The following is a 16109-nucleotide window of genomic DNA, read 5'->3' as shown; positions in this document are numbered from 1 at the left end:
AACTCTTAACTTCATCAAGGCCTAACCATTATTTTGATTAACTCAAAGCTTATCTCTAGCTAAAACCTTAGCTCCTCTAAAATCCCTAAATTCTTTAAAGTTTATATCTCACCTCTGCTGCGAGCGCTGCGCGCCCCCGGCGCCTCCGCTGCGTCCGGGCGCTCCGAGCTCTGCGCGCCCCCGGTGCCGCCGCTCCGCACCGAGCTCTGCGCGCCCCCGCTACCCGGTACCGCCGCTCCGCACGGAGCCCTGCGCGGCCCCGGTACCGCCGCTCCGCACGGAGCTCTGCGCGCCCCCGCTGCCCGGTGCCGCCGCTCCGCACCGAGCTCTGCGCGCCCCCGGTACCGCCGCTCCGCACCGAGCCCTGCGCGCCCCCGCTACCCGGTACCGCCGCTCCGCACCGAGCCCTGCGCGCCCCCGCGGCCCGGTACCGCCGCTCCGTTCCGCTCCGCCCGGTGCCGCCGCCCGGTGCCGCCCCGCCCCGCCCCGCGGCTCACGTGCGGCAGCGCCGTCAGGTGACTCGGGTCGTCTGACCGGAGCCTTCCCAGCTCGCTGCCGGCCGAGCCAATCGGCGGCGCGCAGCCTGACAGCGGCCAATCGGGGCCGGGCTGGGCCGTGCCGGGCTGGGCCGGGCGAGCAGAGGAGGCCCCGGGACGGGCGCTGGCGGCTGCGGGGCGGCGGGCCCGGGCGGACATGGCGCTGCAGTTCGGCGGGGCGGGCGCGCCAGGCACAGCCGAGGAGCCGGCGTTGGTGGGGGGGAGCTTCGGGGCTGCGGACTCGTTCCCCAAGGACTTCGGCTACGGGGAGGAGGAGGAGGAGGCGGAGCTGGAGGGAGGCCCGGGGCCCGGTGGGCCCGGGGGCGGCGCGGGCGGGCCCGGCGGCGGCGCGGGCGGGGCGGACTCCAAGCCGCGGATTCTGCTCATGGGGCTGCGGCGCAGCGGGAAATCTTCCATCCAGAAGGTGAGGGGCAGCCGGCGGCTCCCCGCCCCTGCCTGCCGCGCTGCCTCTCCGGCGCCGAGCTGGTTCTCCCCGCCCTGCCGCTCTTCGGGCAATTTCTACTTTTTGTTGTGGGCCCGTGTGGCGAAGTTGGAGCGACGGAAGCCTCCTCCTTACAGACGTTTGCTTTCCAGAATGGACTCTGATCATCTGCCCTAGAGAGGAAGGTTGTGTAGCATAGGTTGTAGCCTTTGTATTTCTTCACTTTTAAGGCGTAAAAAGTGAAGACGCTGGTGTGAAATTTATCATGAGTAGGTTTTTTTACGTGGTGTAGGTGCGTGGTGTTTAGCTAGTGCTTCCATTTGGAAGGCTTGAGCCGTTGTTTTGCCCTTTGATGCTTTGAGGGAGACTTCTGCTTTTGTGAGAGCAGAAAGAGCCTCTGGTTTCCTTTAGAGCGAGTAAACGAGAGTCCCTTGGCGAGGAGGAAATGCAGCAGTTCCGGTGCCTTAGGTTTGTTGGTAGCTTTGTGAAGTCACTAGTGTTTCTTAATAAAAATAAGACAAAACTGACTTTTGATTTGCCAGGTAGCTCACTGGTATTGCAGCAGTCAGAGCAATCCTTGTTCCTCAGTGCAAATTTTGTTTGCAGTCCCTCCTGTGAACTTTGCATAGGTGATGTTTTTATGGGAGGATGTTACTAGTGAAATGCATAAGTCTCAGCTCTAGACTTAAGAGCCTCAAATTTGTTTCAGATGCAAGTGTGAAAGCCTACAGAGATTTTTATAAAGTTTTTGTGCAGAGAAGCCTTTTTGGACATGACAGTATAGAAGGTATGCATCTGCTCCTTTTAGCAATGTTGTGCAGGCTGCTTGGTGATCCAGGACTGCAGTAAACCAACGAGTTCTGAGCTGGCTTCAGCCTCTGTTAGTGAGAAATCTTTTCCATTGTGCTGTGCTGAAATCCAGTGGCAGCCTGGACTGTTGTTGCTTTTTAGCCTTATCAGTTACTCCCCATTATTTAGGTCAAATGCTCCCACTGTATGTGCAAATGTTCTGCTTTCACTGAAAGCCTTTTTTCTAACTCTTTTAGTCATGTGAATGGTATTCGTTGTAGACTCTTATTAGAGATCTGATTGTATTATCCACTTTTGAAAAAGCTGAGCCCTAAAAGCAAGAGGAATACAGGAACTCCAGATTACAGATAGATTTCAAGACCTTGCAAGTCTCTTTATAGATGTAGCTTTTGGACTTTTTTATGGTAGTCTTCAATTTTTTGAGGGTCTATTCCAGTAGTTGTATAGGAAAGGAATAGTGTCATATTGAATATGCAGTAAGAGGACATAGAATTTATCTTTTGCCAGTTACTAATCTTGCTTAGTAATTAGAAGTTGTGATTCTAGTTCCTAGGAGCTCATTGTGATGCTGCCTGAGCAAACTCTAATATCAGGAAATTTCTTATTAACAGGGTCCCTGCTCTTAAATCTCTCTAGTTCAAAAATGGGCCAGACCCAGACCCAACCCTTCTGTCTGGGCACCAGGTGATGACCCCCTTGCCAGAAAATGGGGATATATGCAAGAGAAACACTGTGTTGGGGGAAGCATTGGCTTTGTGATTATCTAGAAATTTTTGTGAAAAACATGATTATTAAATAATTTCATGCTTCTGCTGAGAGCAATATTGACAGGAGATCTCTCAAAAAAGAAAGAACCACAGTCCTAGGGAGGGACTTTTTTCTCCTTTGGTCAATTGGGTTTTCTATGCTGGTGTAACCTATTAATACTCAGTAGCAAATTGTAGGTAAATTTTAGGAATGCAGTGATTGCTTCAGTTCATAAGCAAATTTCTGTGCAGACTTGCATAACTGGACTTACTGTACTCTACTGATGTAATAGGAAACTGGAAAGAGTTCAGGTGGAGAACATCAATCTGATGAAATGTGCTATTTTGGGAAAAAAAAAGAGGTGACAGTGTTGCTTCCCAGAGACTTATCAGCTTTAAACTGAATTTACTAATTCTGTCCTGCTCTTGTGGGATATGCTGAGTCCCAAAAGAAATGTTGATTTCAGAGTACTTTAGAACTATGCTGCAAACCTTGAAGAATGCAGTACAGCTGCTGTTTTTCTAAAAGTGTTCTTCTCCATACAAATGTCCTGCTGTTTAAAACCTCTTTTAGACCCTGGCCTCCTAAGATGTTTGTCCCAAGGAAATAAATTCTTTCCCTTGGCCTTAAAAGTCTAGGCTGAAGTAATACTTTGAACCTCGCTAAACTGTACTAGGTGTGGAGCTGTTTGTCTTGCAGTTTTTTTGACAGTCTGTTGCATCAGGTCTCTAAAGGATGACTTCTGTAGCTGTCAGAAACATTTGAAGAAACCAAAATTACCAAGTTTGCAGTCCCTATTGTGAAGTTTTTAGGTTTACAAAGTGCTGTATATGAAGTTTGCAGTCCCTAATGTGAAGTTTTTAGATTTGCCAAGAGCTGTACATGAAACTTCTTTAATTTTTGCAGTCCTGGTGTATGACTGATTGTTTGGAGTAACTTTCTTGTCTGGTTGAGTTGCATTAGCACAGAGTTCTCTGTTGACCCTGGCTGGTTTTGCTACAGGCTGCTTGTGCTGCTTCTGTACAAGGAAGGACTAAAATCCCAGTGGGGCTTTTTGAGTTCTGGCAATGAGTCTGTTTATCATCCTGCAGCTAAACTGTTTTTGCCAACTGGTGTGAAATGCTTCATCCTTTCTTTAGTGAGCTTTCACAGGAAGTTCCACCTACATAAGAGGAATTATTTACTGTGTGGATGCCTGAGCCCTGGAACAGGCTCCCCAGAGAGGGTGTGGAGTCTCCCTTTGGAGCCACTCAGGAGCTGTCTGCATGCAATCCTGTGTCTTGTGCTCTGGGATGACCCTGCCTGAGCAGGGAGCTTGGATCAGATAACCCCACTGTGTTCCTTCCAACCTCACCCATTCTGTGATTCCCTACTCAAAATGAGTTAATAGATGGCAAGCCACCTAAAACTGAGGTGTTATTTTTGTACTCTTCTGTTGTAGCTTAGGAACCATCTGATTATGTTGTGTTTTAACACTTGACACCAGACTAAAGACAACGTTTCCTTTAGGAATTTCTAAGACTGAAAGGAAAAGTATTAAAAGCTTGCAGTTATTTAACTGGCTTTATGCCAGATCTGACTAGAACAGAATTTGAAAACACTGTGCTAGCCTTGCAGGGAAAAAGAAAGAGTAACTTGGATGTCTGTGTCTTCAGCCAGTAGGATTATTTCTGAAAATGTTTCACTATATGCAGTTGCCTGGTTTTTGTAAGGGATTGGCAATTTCTTTAGCTGATACAGAAAGCTGTCTATTTACCTAAAGAAAGCTATAAATTTTAGAATGGGTAAACCCATTTGTAAAATTCAAATCATAAATCTTTCACTAATTTCTTCTGATAAGATAAAATCCAGACTATTATTTGTGTTCTTTTCACAGGTGGTGTTTCACAAAATGTCTCCCAATGAGACTCTGTTCTTGGAAAGTACCAACAAAATCTACAAGGATGATATTTCCAACAGTTCATTTGTGAACTTCCAAATATGGGATTTTCCTGGACAGATGGACTTTTTTGATCCAACATTTGATTATGAGATGATCTTCAGAGGAACAGGTGCTCTAATATATGTTATTGATGCCCAGGTAAATACAAATCACAAGGAAGTTTTATTTTTACTTTTTGTGGGAAAGGGATGATCAAGAGGCCAGTAATTTATATTTTTAGAAAAGTTCATTTATATTTTTAGATAAGTTCATAAGGCTTCTGCTATGTGTGAAGAGATGCATTGGCAATCTGACTTCTGGTGTGTGGTTTTGTTTTGGTGGAGTGACTGGACATATGCTGCTGGTGGAGAGAGTGGAAAAGGGCTCCTACTCTGAACTTACCTGTTCTGTAATAATAGGGAGAACCTGCTTGGTTAGATGGTCTGAATGATCCCTTTTTTCTGCTCTGGAGTTCAATTAATAACACACAGTTCAATTAATAACAGCTTACTTCTGACTTCAGGTTCTAGTATTGTTATACTGGTATCTGGTAGCTTCTAATCAACCTAGGATTTGCACCCTGGGAGGTTTTCTGGTTATTGGGACCATCTTGGGGTCTCTGCCTTGTGCTGGAGTTGAAGTGTAACCCACCTTTTGCTCTGAAGTCTGGTTTTGTGTAGCTGAGCCTTGTATAGCTAATGAAAATTAATTGACATAAAGAATCTAAACTGCTTGGATTTATGACACATCCAGGTATTCTCTTGTCCCATATTTCTATTTAGTTACAGAATTGAAGTTCTTGCACTGAAATATTTTGTCGTTGTGCAGAATGGAATAGTTATCAGGCAGCAACTTTGTCATTCATTCCTGCCAAAACTGATTTACAGGATGACTACATGGAAGCTTTAACAAGACTCCACATTACAGTTTCAAAAGCCTACAAGGTCAACCCAGAAATGAACTTTGAAGTTTTTATTCATAAAGTTGATGGTTTATCAGATGACCATAAAATAGAAACTCAGAGGGATATTCATCAGAGGGCTAATGATGATCTTACAGATGCTGGGCTTGAAAAACTTCACCTTAGGTGAGTTGAAGACTCTGGCATATGTGATTCATGCTGTTGCTGATATGCATACAGATTAAAGGCTTTTAGATGTAATACTGGAACAACTGCAGCAAGATCTGGGTAGTTTCTTATTGAACCAACATGTATAAATAAGATTGCTGAATTTAGGCACAAGCCTCAGCTGTTAGGCTGACTGAAAAAGAGGCAGGCTGCTGTATCAGATTCCAATCAACAGATTTATCCCTGCTCAGTGATAATTGAAAGTTTCTCTTTCAGTGTAACAGATTTACATGTGGAATGGAGGGGCAGGGAAAAGAGAGGGGAACCTCTCTGCCTTCTAGTCCTGGCTTGCACTGACTTTTCCCTGTGGTTAGTGTGCCTGGTTCTAAAAGCTCAGTCTGTTAGTTGAGATTTGACTCACTTTTAAGGTATTTTCTACAGACATCTTTAAAACAAGCTATTTTCTCTGGTTTTGTTGTTCTTTTGATTCTTGTGGAGCCAGTATCTCTCTGTTAATGTGAAAAAAGTGGAAGACCCAGAATGGGACTGGAAGAAATCTGATTAAGCATTTTTACACCTTTGTGATAAGCATTGTGTAGGCAAAGTGTATTCTAACAATGCTCAGATTTTTGTTTTTGTTCTCCCATCTCTCAAGGATGGGAAAAATCTGTTCCATGTGTACTCCAGCTGCTCAGAACTTTGATTCTTTATGCAATGTCCAGACATATTTGTGATAAAATCATCCCAGGCAAAAGTAGCAGGCCTGAATGTTAAAAAATGTAACTTTAACATTTCTATTACAGTTCTGAAACACTCTTGAATCTTCTTTTTCTTTTTTCTTTCATTGCCCTCCCTCCTCATCTCAGCTTTTATTTGACCAGTATCTATGACCATTCAATATTTGAAGCCTTCAGTAAAGTGGTACAGAAGCTCATTCCACAGCTGCCAACCCTGGAAAATCTACTTAATATCTTCATATCAGTAAGTGTTCATTTCACAGAAATTTGAATGAAATAAAAGCAAGTCCTTCTGCTAAAGATTGCTGGCTAGATCTGCCCTTGAGAGATTTGGGTGGCACTCGTGTAGATGTCCTCTGGCAACCTGGTTTTCTATGTTAAAAGCTCTTTACCACAGCTAAATTGTACTGGTGTGTGCTTTGGGACTTTCTCTAAGTATTGACAAAGTGTATTTTGCCTGGTTATAGCAGCTGATGGAGGTTTCCTGCCAGCAGGGTGTACTGATTACTTTGCTAAGGCAATTAGTAGTTTAATGTACTGGCCAGAAATTTTTTGATAATATGAACTTGGCCTCAGACTCAGCTGTCTGTTTCATATGACCTGTGAGACTTTTCCCCTTTTTCTCTTAGTGTTTGTGTTTCTTATGGAATTAGAAGTTTGCTGCTCTATACTTTCAATCAAATAAAATATCACCCTAGAGACAAGGCCATCTCACTTAAGTTGTCTGTGAGGCTGTTGCAGGCATTTGGACAGCAAAGAAAAACCATTTATATCCAGGAGGAGCTGGACACTTACACATGTCACCCCATGCTACCATATAGTGCTTGTTTGGTAGAGCACTGTTTGTAATAACCTGGCCCAGTGGATAAAGGATGTGTTGACCTTCCCAGTGCCATGAGGATGTAATCTTGATGCCAAAAATTGTCTGGATGTCCTCAGGACACTGTCCTGGGTATTCAGACTAGCTAGGAAAAGATAAGGAGTGCTTCTGGTGCATAAATAGAAAAGAAGCTTTGCCAGTAGTGTATGTATGATAAATTGAACCACAAAAGGCTTCTAAACTTTGTATGAGCACGTGCACTTTACCAAAGTGCTCAGGTACAAATGGCATTGTGCTTTTCCATACTCATAATGTGCTACTTTTCATGGGTTTTTAACTTCAGAAGCTGACTTAGATGCTCTGCATGTTAAACTGCATGGCAAATGCTTCATGCAGAAACTGAACTGCCAAGATACTACAAGCATAAATTTAAGAGTCAGCACACTGCTATGAAATATCTCTGAGCTCAGTCCCTTAGGAGGATGTGAATTCTGGCTCTTCTGGAGTTAATAGAAACACAGAAGAGGTAAATTGCTGAATATGGATTCTGGAAGCACAGTAAAATGTAACCTTGATAATGATTAGTTAAATAACAAACTGAAAAGAATTGTACCAGAGTCCCCAGTTTTATTTTTGTCAGCTATGTGATGTTGATATGTATTATGGCAACAAGGGTATTGTATTTGTAAAGTAAATACTCTAAATCTTGTATCTATCCTAAGCCTCTAAATTGCTTATATTTAAACCAACTTCTGCTATTAAGAATGTGAAAATGTATTAATTCTAGTTGAGATTGTAAAAATGCAATTGTTCTAAAAATTCATCCAAATTCTTTCTCTTTCTGAAGAATTCAGGCATTGAAAAAGCTTTTCTCTTCGATGTAGTCAGCAAAATCTACATTGCAACAGACAGTTCTCCTGTGGACATGCAGTCATATGAGTTGTGCTGTGACATGATTGATGTAGTCATAGATGTTTCCTGTATATATGGGTAAGTGATGAATACTCTTAGGAAAAAAGAGTCCTCAGAAGGTGTAGAAACACCTGTAGGAATAGGTTGCAAACTGTGCAGTTGGTGCTGCCTTTGTCATGCAGCAAAATGCTATCAGTTGGTCTTTAGAGCACATTGATTCTGTGAGTAACTAAGCTAAATCCAAATTGTTTGGCAGCATTTATACTTGGTTTGTTTCCCTCCACTGATGGCACTAGACAGCTATGTAACATTTGTAGAAATTGTGTTTCTAAACACAATTTACACAAAATATTCGAAAATACACAAGTATATATTCTTCTATATATGTGTATATATATACAAGTATATTTCAAATAGTTTACACAAGTATTTGAAAATCTGAATGCTGCTGTGTCTGGTTTGGCATGGTGGAGCAGGTACATAAATACCTGCAATTAATTGGGGTTAATAGTGTGCCATAAGTGTAACTTGCAGTGACATTGCTTTGAGACTTGCTGCAATCTGAACAGAATAACAATTGCAAGATCAACTCATCTGCTGCTGACCATCTATGAGGGATGTATACAGTGCTGATATCTCACAATTTACAGCAGAATTATACTTCCCACTGGATTTGAGAAGTGGTTCTGAAGAAGTGATAACTTATGTTAGAACTGTCGCCTGGAAAATGCAGTGCTACCAAGAAAATACCACAGCATTTCATGATCTGTCTCCTGATGTGTTGATCCAGGGTTGTGTAACTGTTTGATTTGGGGTTTTTTTCAGGTTGTGTAACTGTTTGATTTGGGGTTTTTTTCAGGAGTGCTTAGAAGTAACTTGCAATACATCATTTGCTTCTATAGTAGTTTATCTAACACTAATGAAGGTAGAAAACAGCATGCTCATCTTTTCTTGTAAATGCACGCTGGTGTAGCTTAAGACCAAAAGTGTCCTGCTCCATGTTGCATCCTGTGCCCCAGACTCACAAAGGAAGCCTTTATATTAATTTACCAAAAGTAATTTCACTGAGCTGTCACTCCAAACATCAAAAGAATTCATGCTGGTAGCTTGCTCCTAACTACTCATTTGTGATAGTCAGTATCTAATGAAAGCCTCTGACCTGTTTAGATCTGGCTTTCCTGAGAAACTTAAGTCTGATAATGGTCTTACTCACTGGGAGTATTGAGACCTGCATTGCAGGTTCTCCATTTGCTTAGTTCAGTATGAGTAATATTCTTCTAACTGCATTTAGCAGCTGTTTGTCTTGGAAGTTACATGTTAGATGATGCCTTGGGTTGACTTGTTCTTTTTTAGGTTAAAAGAAGATGGCACTGGAAGTGCTTATGATAAAGAGTCAATGGCAATTATCAAGCTCAATAACACAACAGTCCTGTACTTAAAGGAAGTAACAAAGTTTTTGGCATTAGTTTGCATTCTTAGAGAAGAGAGTTTTGAGCGCAAAGGTAAGAACTTCCCTGCCATTGAGCAGTCTTTATATAATATTTTTTACCAGCTATAAAATATGAATATGACTTTACAAGTCACCTTGATTTTTGTGTGACTAAATTTGTGTAGTTTCTTATGGGAGGAAATTTTTATTTTTTGGAGATAGATCTAATGAGGTCGTATTTTTAAATTGTGAGTCATCACTTTAATCACTGTCCTGCTGCCAAAATGACTTGTGTAGCTAACATGAGCTCTGCTCTACCATCTGTTTTAGTGAGATCAGTGGTATGGAGCCATGGGCCCCTTACCTGCTGTTTAATCATGAATATACACCTTGCATTCCAAATTATTACCTGAGACAATCCAAATAAATACTAACATCAGTAAAACTTTGTTAAATCTTCTCAATCCAAATTTATACTAAATAATTAGCAAAATACCTATTTGATATTGATTTTGAAGCTGTGTTTACATAAATATGCCAGTCTGAGCCCAGTTTTTCCTCTCCTTGCCAGGTTTGATAGACTACAATTTCCATTGCTTCCGCAAAGCCATCCATGAAGTTTTTGAAGTAGGTGTTGCCTCCCACAGGATCTGCAACCATCAATCAAGCACCTCAAATATGAAAGCAGTGACTCACAATGGCACACCTAGGAATGCAGTCTAGAGGAAAGCTAAAGACCTTGGGTAGACTTGTCAGCTCTTCACTCCAAAGTTTTGTGGAACAAGAGAAGAGTAGTCTGAAAGCCTGAAGTATGTTTCAGAGAAGAGTGGTCCTAACTGTGGAACAGCAGATTGTAACTCATGTTGGGCAACTGAGACTACTGTGAAAATACTTTGAGGCCAGTGGAGTTAGAAATGCCAGTTTGAAATCAGCTGTATTGCAAATGCAGTAGGTTTTCAGTTTGGAGTCCTCTTTTAACAGTCTGTGTCTGACTGATTGCCTGGTCAAAACTTACAAACAATTGAGTTGGGTTTTGTGTGAAACACTGAACAGTCACTTGCTTAACTTTTAAAATTTTTTTTAAATTAATCTGTAGAATATCCTCTTTTGCTTAAGTTTACCTCCTGTCATGCAAAAACAAAATTGGTGTTATTAAGGCTTGTGAAACTCAAGCTTTTTGCTTGCTGAGGCTGGTCTCAAATCATTCCATGAAGTAGTTCTTGTTCTTGCTGGTGTGCTCATAGTTCTCATGAATTCTGTGCTTGTTAAGTGGATGCAAGGTAGAGAGCTCTGTTCTAGTGATCATGTGTTTGTTTAGAGAACTGACCTGGAGCTTCATTTTAAGAGATAGTGATACTTTGCTTTCAGACCACACTTCTTGGTATGTCCCCTTTGATGGAAGGGAAGGGTTAAAATCAGAAATAAACTACCTGCTCTCTTTTGCAAAAACATGGATGTCATAAATCTGTGTGATTAATCCTATTCATGAAACAGCTGCATGGCTAACTAAACTGAAATGTCTGCCATCTGTTGGAACAAAGCAGCCACTTTCAGCTATTCCCAAGCAAAGAAATTACCAAGTTACTGACTTTTGATGGTGGATCTTTCTCCACTCTCTGACTGATAATCAAGACACTTCCTAGCAAAGTGTCTGAGGGTGTTACCTGTGCATGGCAATTAAGTTCACTGTGCCATAATTTACTAATAGTACTGGACTTTGGAAGTACACTGATTCTGTACTATGACAAACACCCTCTTGTTTGTCTCTGTGCAATCTGACTAAAATAGTGGTTTTTCTGATTTTGTGAATTCTGCTGACTTTCATACTATGGGCAGTATATGTGAATCCTTTAATTTATTGGTATTAGTAGTGCAGATGTCATTCTGTACTCCAGCCTTGCTGTGCAGGAGGCTCAGCCACTGGCCCATAAAGACCTTGCCTCCTTTTACCTGTCCCTGTGTGTGTATAGGTGTTGCAAAGCCATTGGACCAACTATACAAGTCCCACTATAAAAGTTTCTGCAAGAAGAACTAATTGGAGTGATTTCTGCAGCTGGTGTATTTATGTGGTCAGAAATTACCATGGGACTGCTTCTGTGCTTATAGAATGAACTTCCATTGATATATGTAAAAATGAATATACATGCATTAACATTGGGGTGTATGCATATTCTGTGTAAATGTTTTTTTTTTTTTTACAGCAGGAAACTGGAATTCAAGTGCTCTAGGTCTGTTCTCTTAAATCTAGGCTGAGCCCTTTTTTGCTAATGGAACTGCAGAGCTTATTTTGAGGGAGTGCAGTGGGTTCTTAAAATGGTATTTTGTAGTTTGCAAACACTATCACAGTTCAGATTCTGAAGGTAAGAGAAGAAGTAATTGGCAAAATAACAGGAAGAAAGAATCCCCATTTGTGCAGTGAGTTTTCCATGTTCTAAGTACATGCATATGTTCTCTTTCTTTTCACCCACTACAGGATTTTGTGCTAATAAAATGAAAAAAAAAAAAAGGTCAAACTGTAACACAATTATTTCTGCTTGTCTTTATGGACAGAAGTCTATAAAGGCCTCTGTGGTTAAGCAAACTGTTAAAATCAATGTTATCTTTATGGTATACTTTAAAAAAGTTAAATACTACATTCCCATTTAGTCAGCCTTAGCTTTCATTTTAATTAAAAACTGTCTCAGAACTAAGCTCTGAAAGTTAAATTTGTTGAAAGTTCAATTTAAAAGGAGTACAGTATTTTAGTTCACTGAATTAAGATGCTGTTATACAAGATGTCAGTAACCCATTGCTGCTTTATTGAGTTTTTGGCTTCTGAAAGCCAAGGGAGGAGGAAGGATAGGAATTAGGCTTTATTTTCTTCCTTGGGCAGGAACTTGTCTCTCCTTCCTCTCCTTCCTGACCTGCTGCAGGGAGAGATGCTATTAGAGAAAAGGGAAGGCAGTATCACAGTATCTCAAATAAAGCACTGAACTGCAGAGGAAACCATCAATTGAAGCTTCACTTTTCTGCCTTTTTTCCTCCTTTTTCCTCCTCTGAACCTGTATTACTGTGGATGTTCTGCGGTCTTTTTTTGCAAACAATTGAGAACCTGTGATTTTAAGGAGAAGAATGGTGCAGACAGGGGAGGGCACAGGCAAAACAGTAACCCATCTGCTGAGAGAAGGGATAAAATTTCTTTCTGTTGAAGAATAAAGCAATTCCTTGCAAGGTACCTTTCAAAGCTTTGCATTGTTGGGCACAGGGGCATTGCTGATGACTGGCTGAATTTCCCATTGGCAATTATGCACAGGAGAGGGATGGAGGGAAAGACCAAGCCTGTGAACAGGGGCAGAGCATTTAAAGGCAGTATCACTGCTGCTCTGAAGGTGTCATGTGTCACCATTTGGCTGGAAGACACCCAAAATCTCTCATCACTGCATCTATTGCTCTGTATCTCATGGATAGCTGCTGTCCTGTTGGGAAGATGAAACAGGAAATCCTTATAAATACGATTGCCTGGCAAAAGATTTTGAGAATATGGAAACTCTAAGCAAGATTGAAATGAAAGCAAGCTTTGAGATCCCTCAGTTTCTGAACAACTGGAAAACAATGGCATGGCCAGCTGAAGGTGATCCCCTTTGGATCAAACAATCCCCTCTGCTTGCAGACAGGCCCAAGGCTCAGAGCAGACCCTGCCAGCTTGGCAGAAGGGCCCAAAGAGGAGTTTTTAGGGTTTGAAATGCAACCCAGTGTGGTAATGTTATTGGTATGGTAAATTTACGTAAATTTACATACAGCCTATTAGAATAGGCTTTACATTATATGGTAATGTTAAACCTATTCTAATAGGCTGTATTTAAATGCTATAGGATTTGTATCTTGTACTAGAGTGGATAGTGAGAATTAGAATATTCAGCACAGAAGAAGATTTATGGTATTGTAATGGGAACCTCGCTCTCGCTCTTGCTCTTTATTCTTTGCTCTCTCTTTGTGGCTCCTCTTTGGGGTCTGCTCTGAGCTGTGGCTGGCAGCTCCCAGCAGGGCCCCTTTGCAATAACCCACAAGTTCCCAGCCCTGGCTGCAGAGATCTCTGCTCTCTGTCCGTGCCCACCATCCTACCCTGGCTGCTCCAGCGCTGTCCTGCTCGGGGAATGGGATCAGCTCCGCTCGGCTGGGAGCTCCTCCGGCTCCGGAGCGCCCCGGGCAGCTCAGCCCGGCCTCGGCCGCCGCTGTGCGGGCTCGGGGCGGGCTCAGCCCCGGCCGCCCTCGGCCTCTCCCGCCCGCGGGGGCTGTGGGCAGCCCGGGGCCGGTGCCGGAGCCGCCCCGCCTGGGCCGGGCAGGGCGCGGTGCTGGGAGCAGCCGGACGGACGGACGGACGGACGGACGCCTGTGTGTGCGCGGTCTTCTTTCTTTTGGGGAAAATTTTCTGTTCCTTTTGGTGCGGGACGCCTGTGAGACTCCACATCAGAAGCCTGTGTGTGCGTGGTTTTTCTCATTTAGGGAAAGTTTTTGAGTTCCTTTTGGTGCGGAATAGCGGGACGCCTCTTTGTGCGCGGTCTCTTCTCATTTAGGAAATATTTTGAGTTCCCTTTGGTGCAGAATAGAGAGATGCCTGTGTGTGCGTGGTCTTTAGGAAAGATTTGTGTTTCCTTCCGTGCAGAATAGCGGAACGCCTGTAGTAAGACTCCACAACCGACGCCTGTGCGTGCGTGGTTTTTATAATTTAGGGAAGATTTTTGTTCCTTTCAATGCCGAATAGTGGGACGCCTGTAAGACTCCGCAACAGACGTCTGTGTATGCGTGGCCTTCTCTCATTCAGGAAATATTTTGAGCTCCCTTTTGTGGCGAATAACGGGACCCCTGTGTGTGCGTGGTTTTTATCATTCAGCGAAGATTTTGCGTTCCCTTTAGTGCAGAATAACGGGACGTCTGTGTGTGCGTGGTTTTTCTCATTTAGGGAAAGTTTTGAGTTCCTTTTGGTGCGGAATAGCGGGACGCCTCTTTGTGCGTGGTCTCTTCTCATTTAGGAAATATTTCGAGTTCCCTTTGGTGCCGAATAGCGAGACGCCTGTAAGACTCCGCAACAGACGCCTGTGTGTGCATGGTCTTTTCTCATTTAGGGAAGGTTTTGGGCTCCTTCTGGTGCGGAATAGAGAGACACTTGTGTGCGCGTGGTTTTTCTCATTTAGGGAAGATTTTTGTTTCCATCGGTGAGGAATAGCGGGTTTGAGTTTGGGGCTTGCAGCAGCCGCTCGCTGTAGACGGCGCTCTGGTAACGCGTCTGCAGGAAAGCTTTAAAAATGAGATTCCACTGACCCCTGCTGCTGTGTATGTGGCCAGCTTCTCCCTGCCTTTCCTTTTCTTGCTATTCTCTGCCTCCCAGCACAGTTTTTTATACCCTGAAAGTTGTGGAAACTGTAGCAGGAGAAACGTAGCCTTTAAAAAAATGAGTTCTGGGGATGCCTTCTCTGAATGCTGGCGTTCTTTGAGGTTTGCATTTGGTAAAAATCTCTTGTGCTGTCTGTTTAAACAAGCTGGAAGCTGGACTTGAAGGGACACTAATTAAGTTTGCTTATGACACTAAATTTGGAGGGGATGTCAACTCCCTCAAAGGAAAGTGAAAGTTGCTCTCTCATAATATATTGTTAAATCTGTAATTACCTTACAAAATGTTTTTAAAACCCTTTACCCTATGACATAACAAAGATAAAGGGAATTATGTTAATTCCCTGCTTTTATGTCACTTGGGGCAAATAAAAGAGAAGCTATTGCAGTCTATCCATATCTTGCTTGACTTTGATTTTTACAATTAAGTTTGTATTGATGTTGTGCCCATCCTTCTCTCCCACCATCAATCTCTCCATCCTTTTGGGCTCCTAACTGACTATTCTTTATCTGAAATCTGTAAGAAAAAGTCAAAGAGGAAATATGTTGAAATACCAAGTAAAATAAAACCACCTGGTGGATAAAAGTAGGGTGGATCCATTTCATTCTTTTTGGCTTGCAGTGAGTGAATTGATTATTCAGTGCTCCCCTGTGATCTAAAGACTGTTTATTTTCATGCCCTCTAGATGGCTGTCTTGTTCTCTTTGAAAGAATATTACACTCTCTGATAGAGCTGTAAGGCAGAAAGTTTATCTAATTAGTCTCAGTTTTTACACGTTTGTGTATTTGCAATGTGCTTTAACGTTTATGAACAAAAATTACAATATGTGACTTGAAAACCTCCTGTGAACCATTGTCAGCTGATGTGTCTTCTGTTTCTGGGCAGGAGGTGGATAAGTACTAACTTGTTTCAGAGAATTGAAAGTATTTACTAATAAACTTTCCATTGTATCAAAAAGCTGCTAACTTATTGCACAAGAAAACTTTTGTAAATGATAATATAATTGCCAAACAACAGCTTAATAAAGCCACATCTTCAATCATCCATCAGCAGTGTGGAGTGAAAATTTCCTGAGGTTTTCAGTTCTTCCTTGTTAAAAAAAAAAAAAAAAAAAAAAACCTAAAATTTTTGGTTCTTGAAGTCCTTCCTTTATTTAATGAAATTTAAATTTTGTTAAATTTTGTCTTCAGAAGGTGAATGCTGATAGTTGGTAAATCTGTAGCAGGGTCCTCATGAGGTGTTCATTGGATGTTATCCCATCCAAGCAGGCATTTTAACACAAACATACTTATATTAACTATTTCACTACTATATCTAA

General features: G+C 42.3%; 1 protein-coding gene across 1 annotated transcript; it reads left to right on the top strand.

Annotated features, from left to right (window-relative positions):
* The first annotated feature begins 693 nt into the window (after positions 1 to 693).
* Positions 694 to 15833, top strand: RRAGC (Ras related GTP binding C). The gene is made up of 7 exons (XM_059488677.1): positions 694 to 960; positions 4412 to 4615; positions 5344 to 5543; positions 6392 to 6506; positions 7930 to 8072; positions 9348 to 9496; positions 9995 to 15833. Exons 1-7 carry the CDS (start codon positions 694 to 696, stop codon positions 10144 to 10146), a joined length of 1230 nt encoding a protein of 409 aa, XP_059344660.1. The 3' UTR covers positions 10147 to 15833.
* Positions 15834 to 16109: the final 276 nt, after the last annotated feature.

The sequence above is a fragment of the Ammospiza nelsoni genome, chromosome 25 (genome assembly GCF_027579445.1).
Source record: "Ammospiza nelsoni isolate bAmmNel1 chromosome 25, bAmmNel1.pri, whole genome shotgun sequence".
Lineage (NCBI taxonomy): Eukaryota > Metazoa > Chordata > Aves > Passeriformes > Passerellidae > Ammospiza > Ammospiza nelsoni.
The sequence above is the reverse complement of the archived record's forward strand: the minus strand, read 5'-3'. Positions and strand labels throughout refer to the sequence as shown.

Bases quoted from the DNA above. Each gene is read 5' to 3' on its own strand.
- RRAGC (XM_059488677.1), top strand. From the start codon at position 694: ATGGCGCTGCAGTTCGGCGGGGCGGGCGCGCCAGGCACAGCCGAGGAG. The intron at 4,616-5,343 runs GTAAATACAAAT...ACTGATTTACAG, and splicing joins TATATGTTATTGATGCCCAG to GATGACTACATGGAAGCTTT. The intron at 6,507-7,929 runs GTAAGTGTTCAT...CTCTTTCTGAAG, and splicing joins TACTTAATATCTTCATATCA to AATTCAGGCATTGAAAAAGC.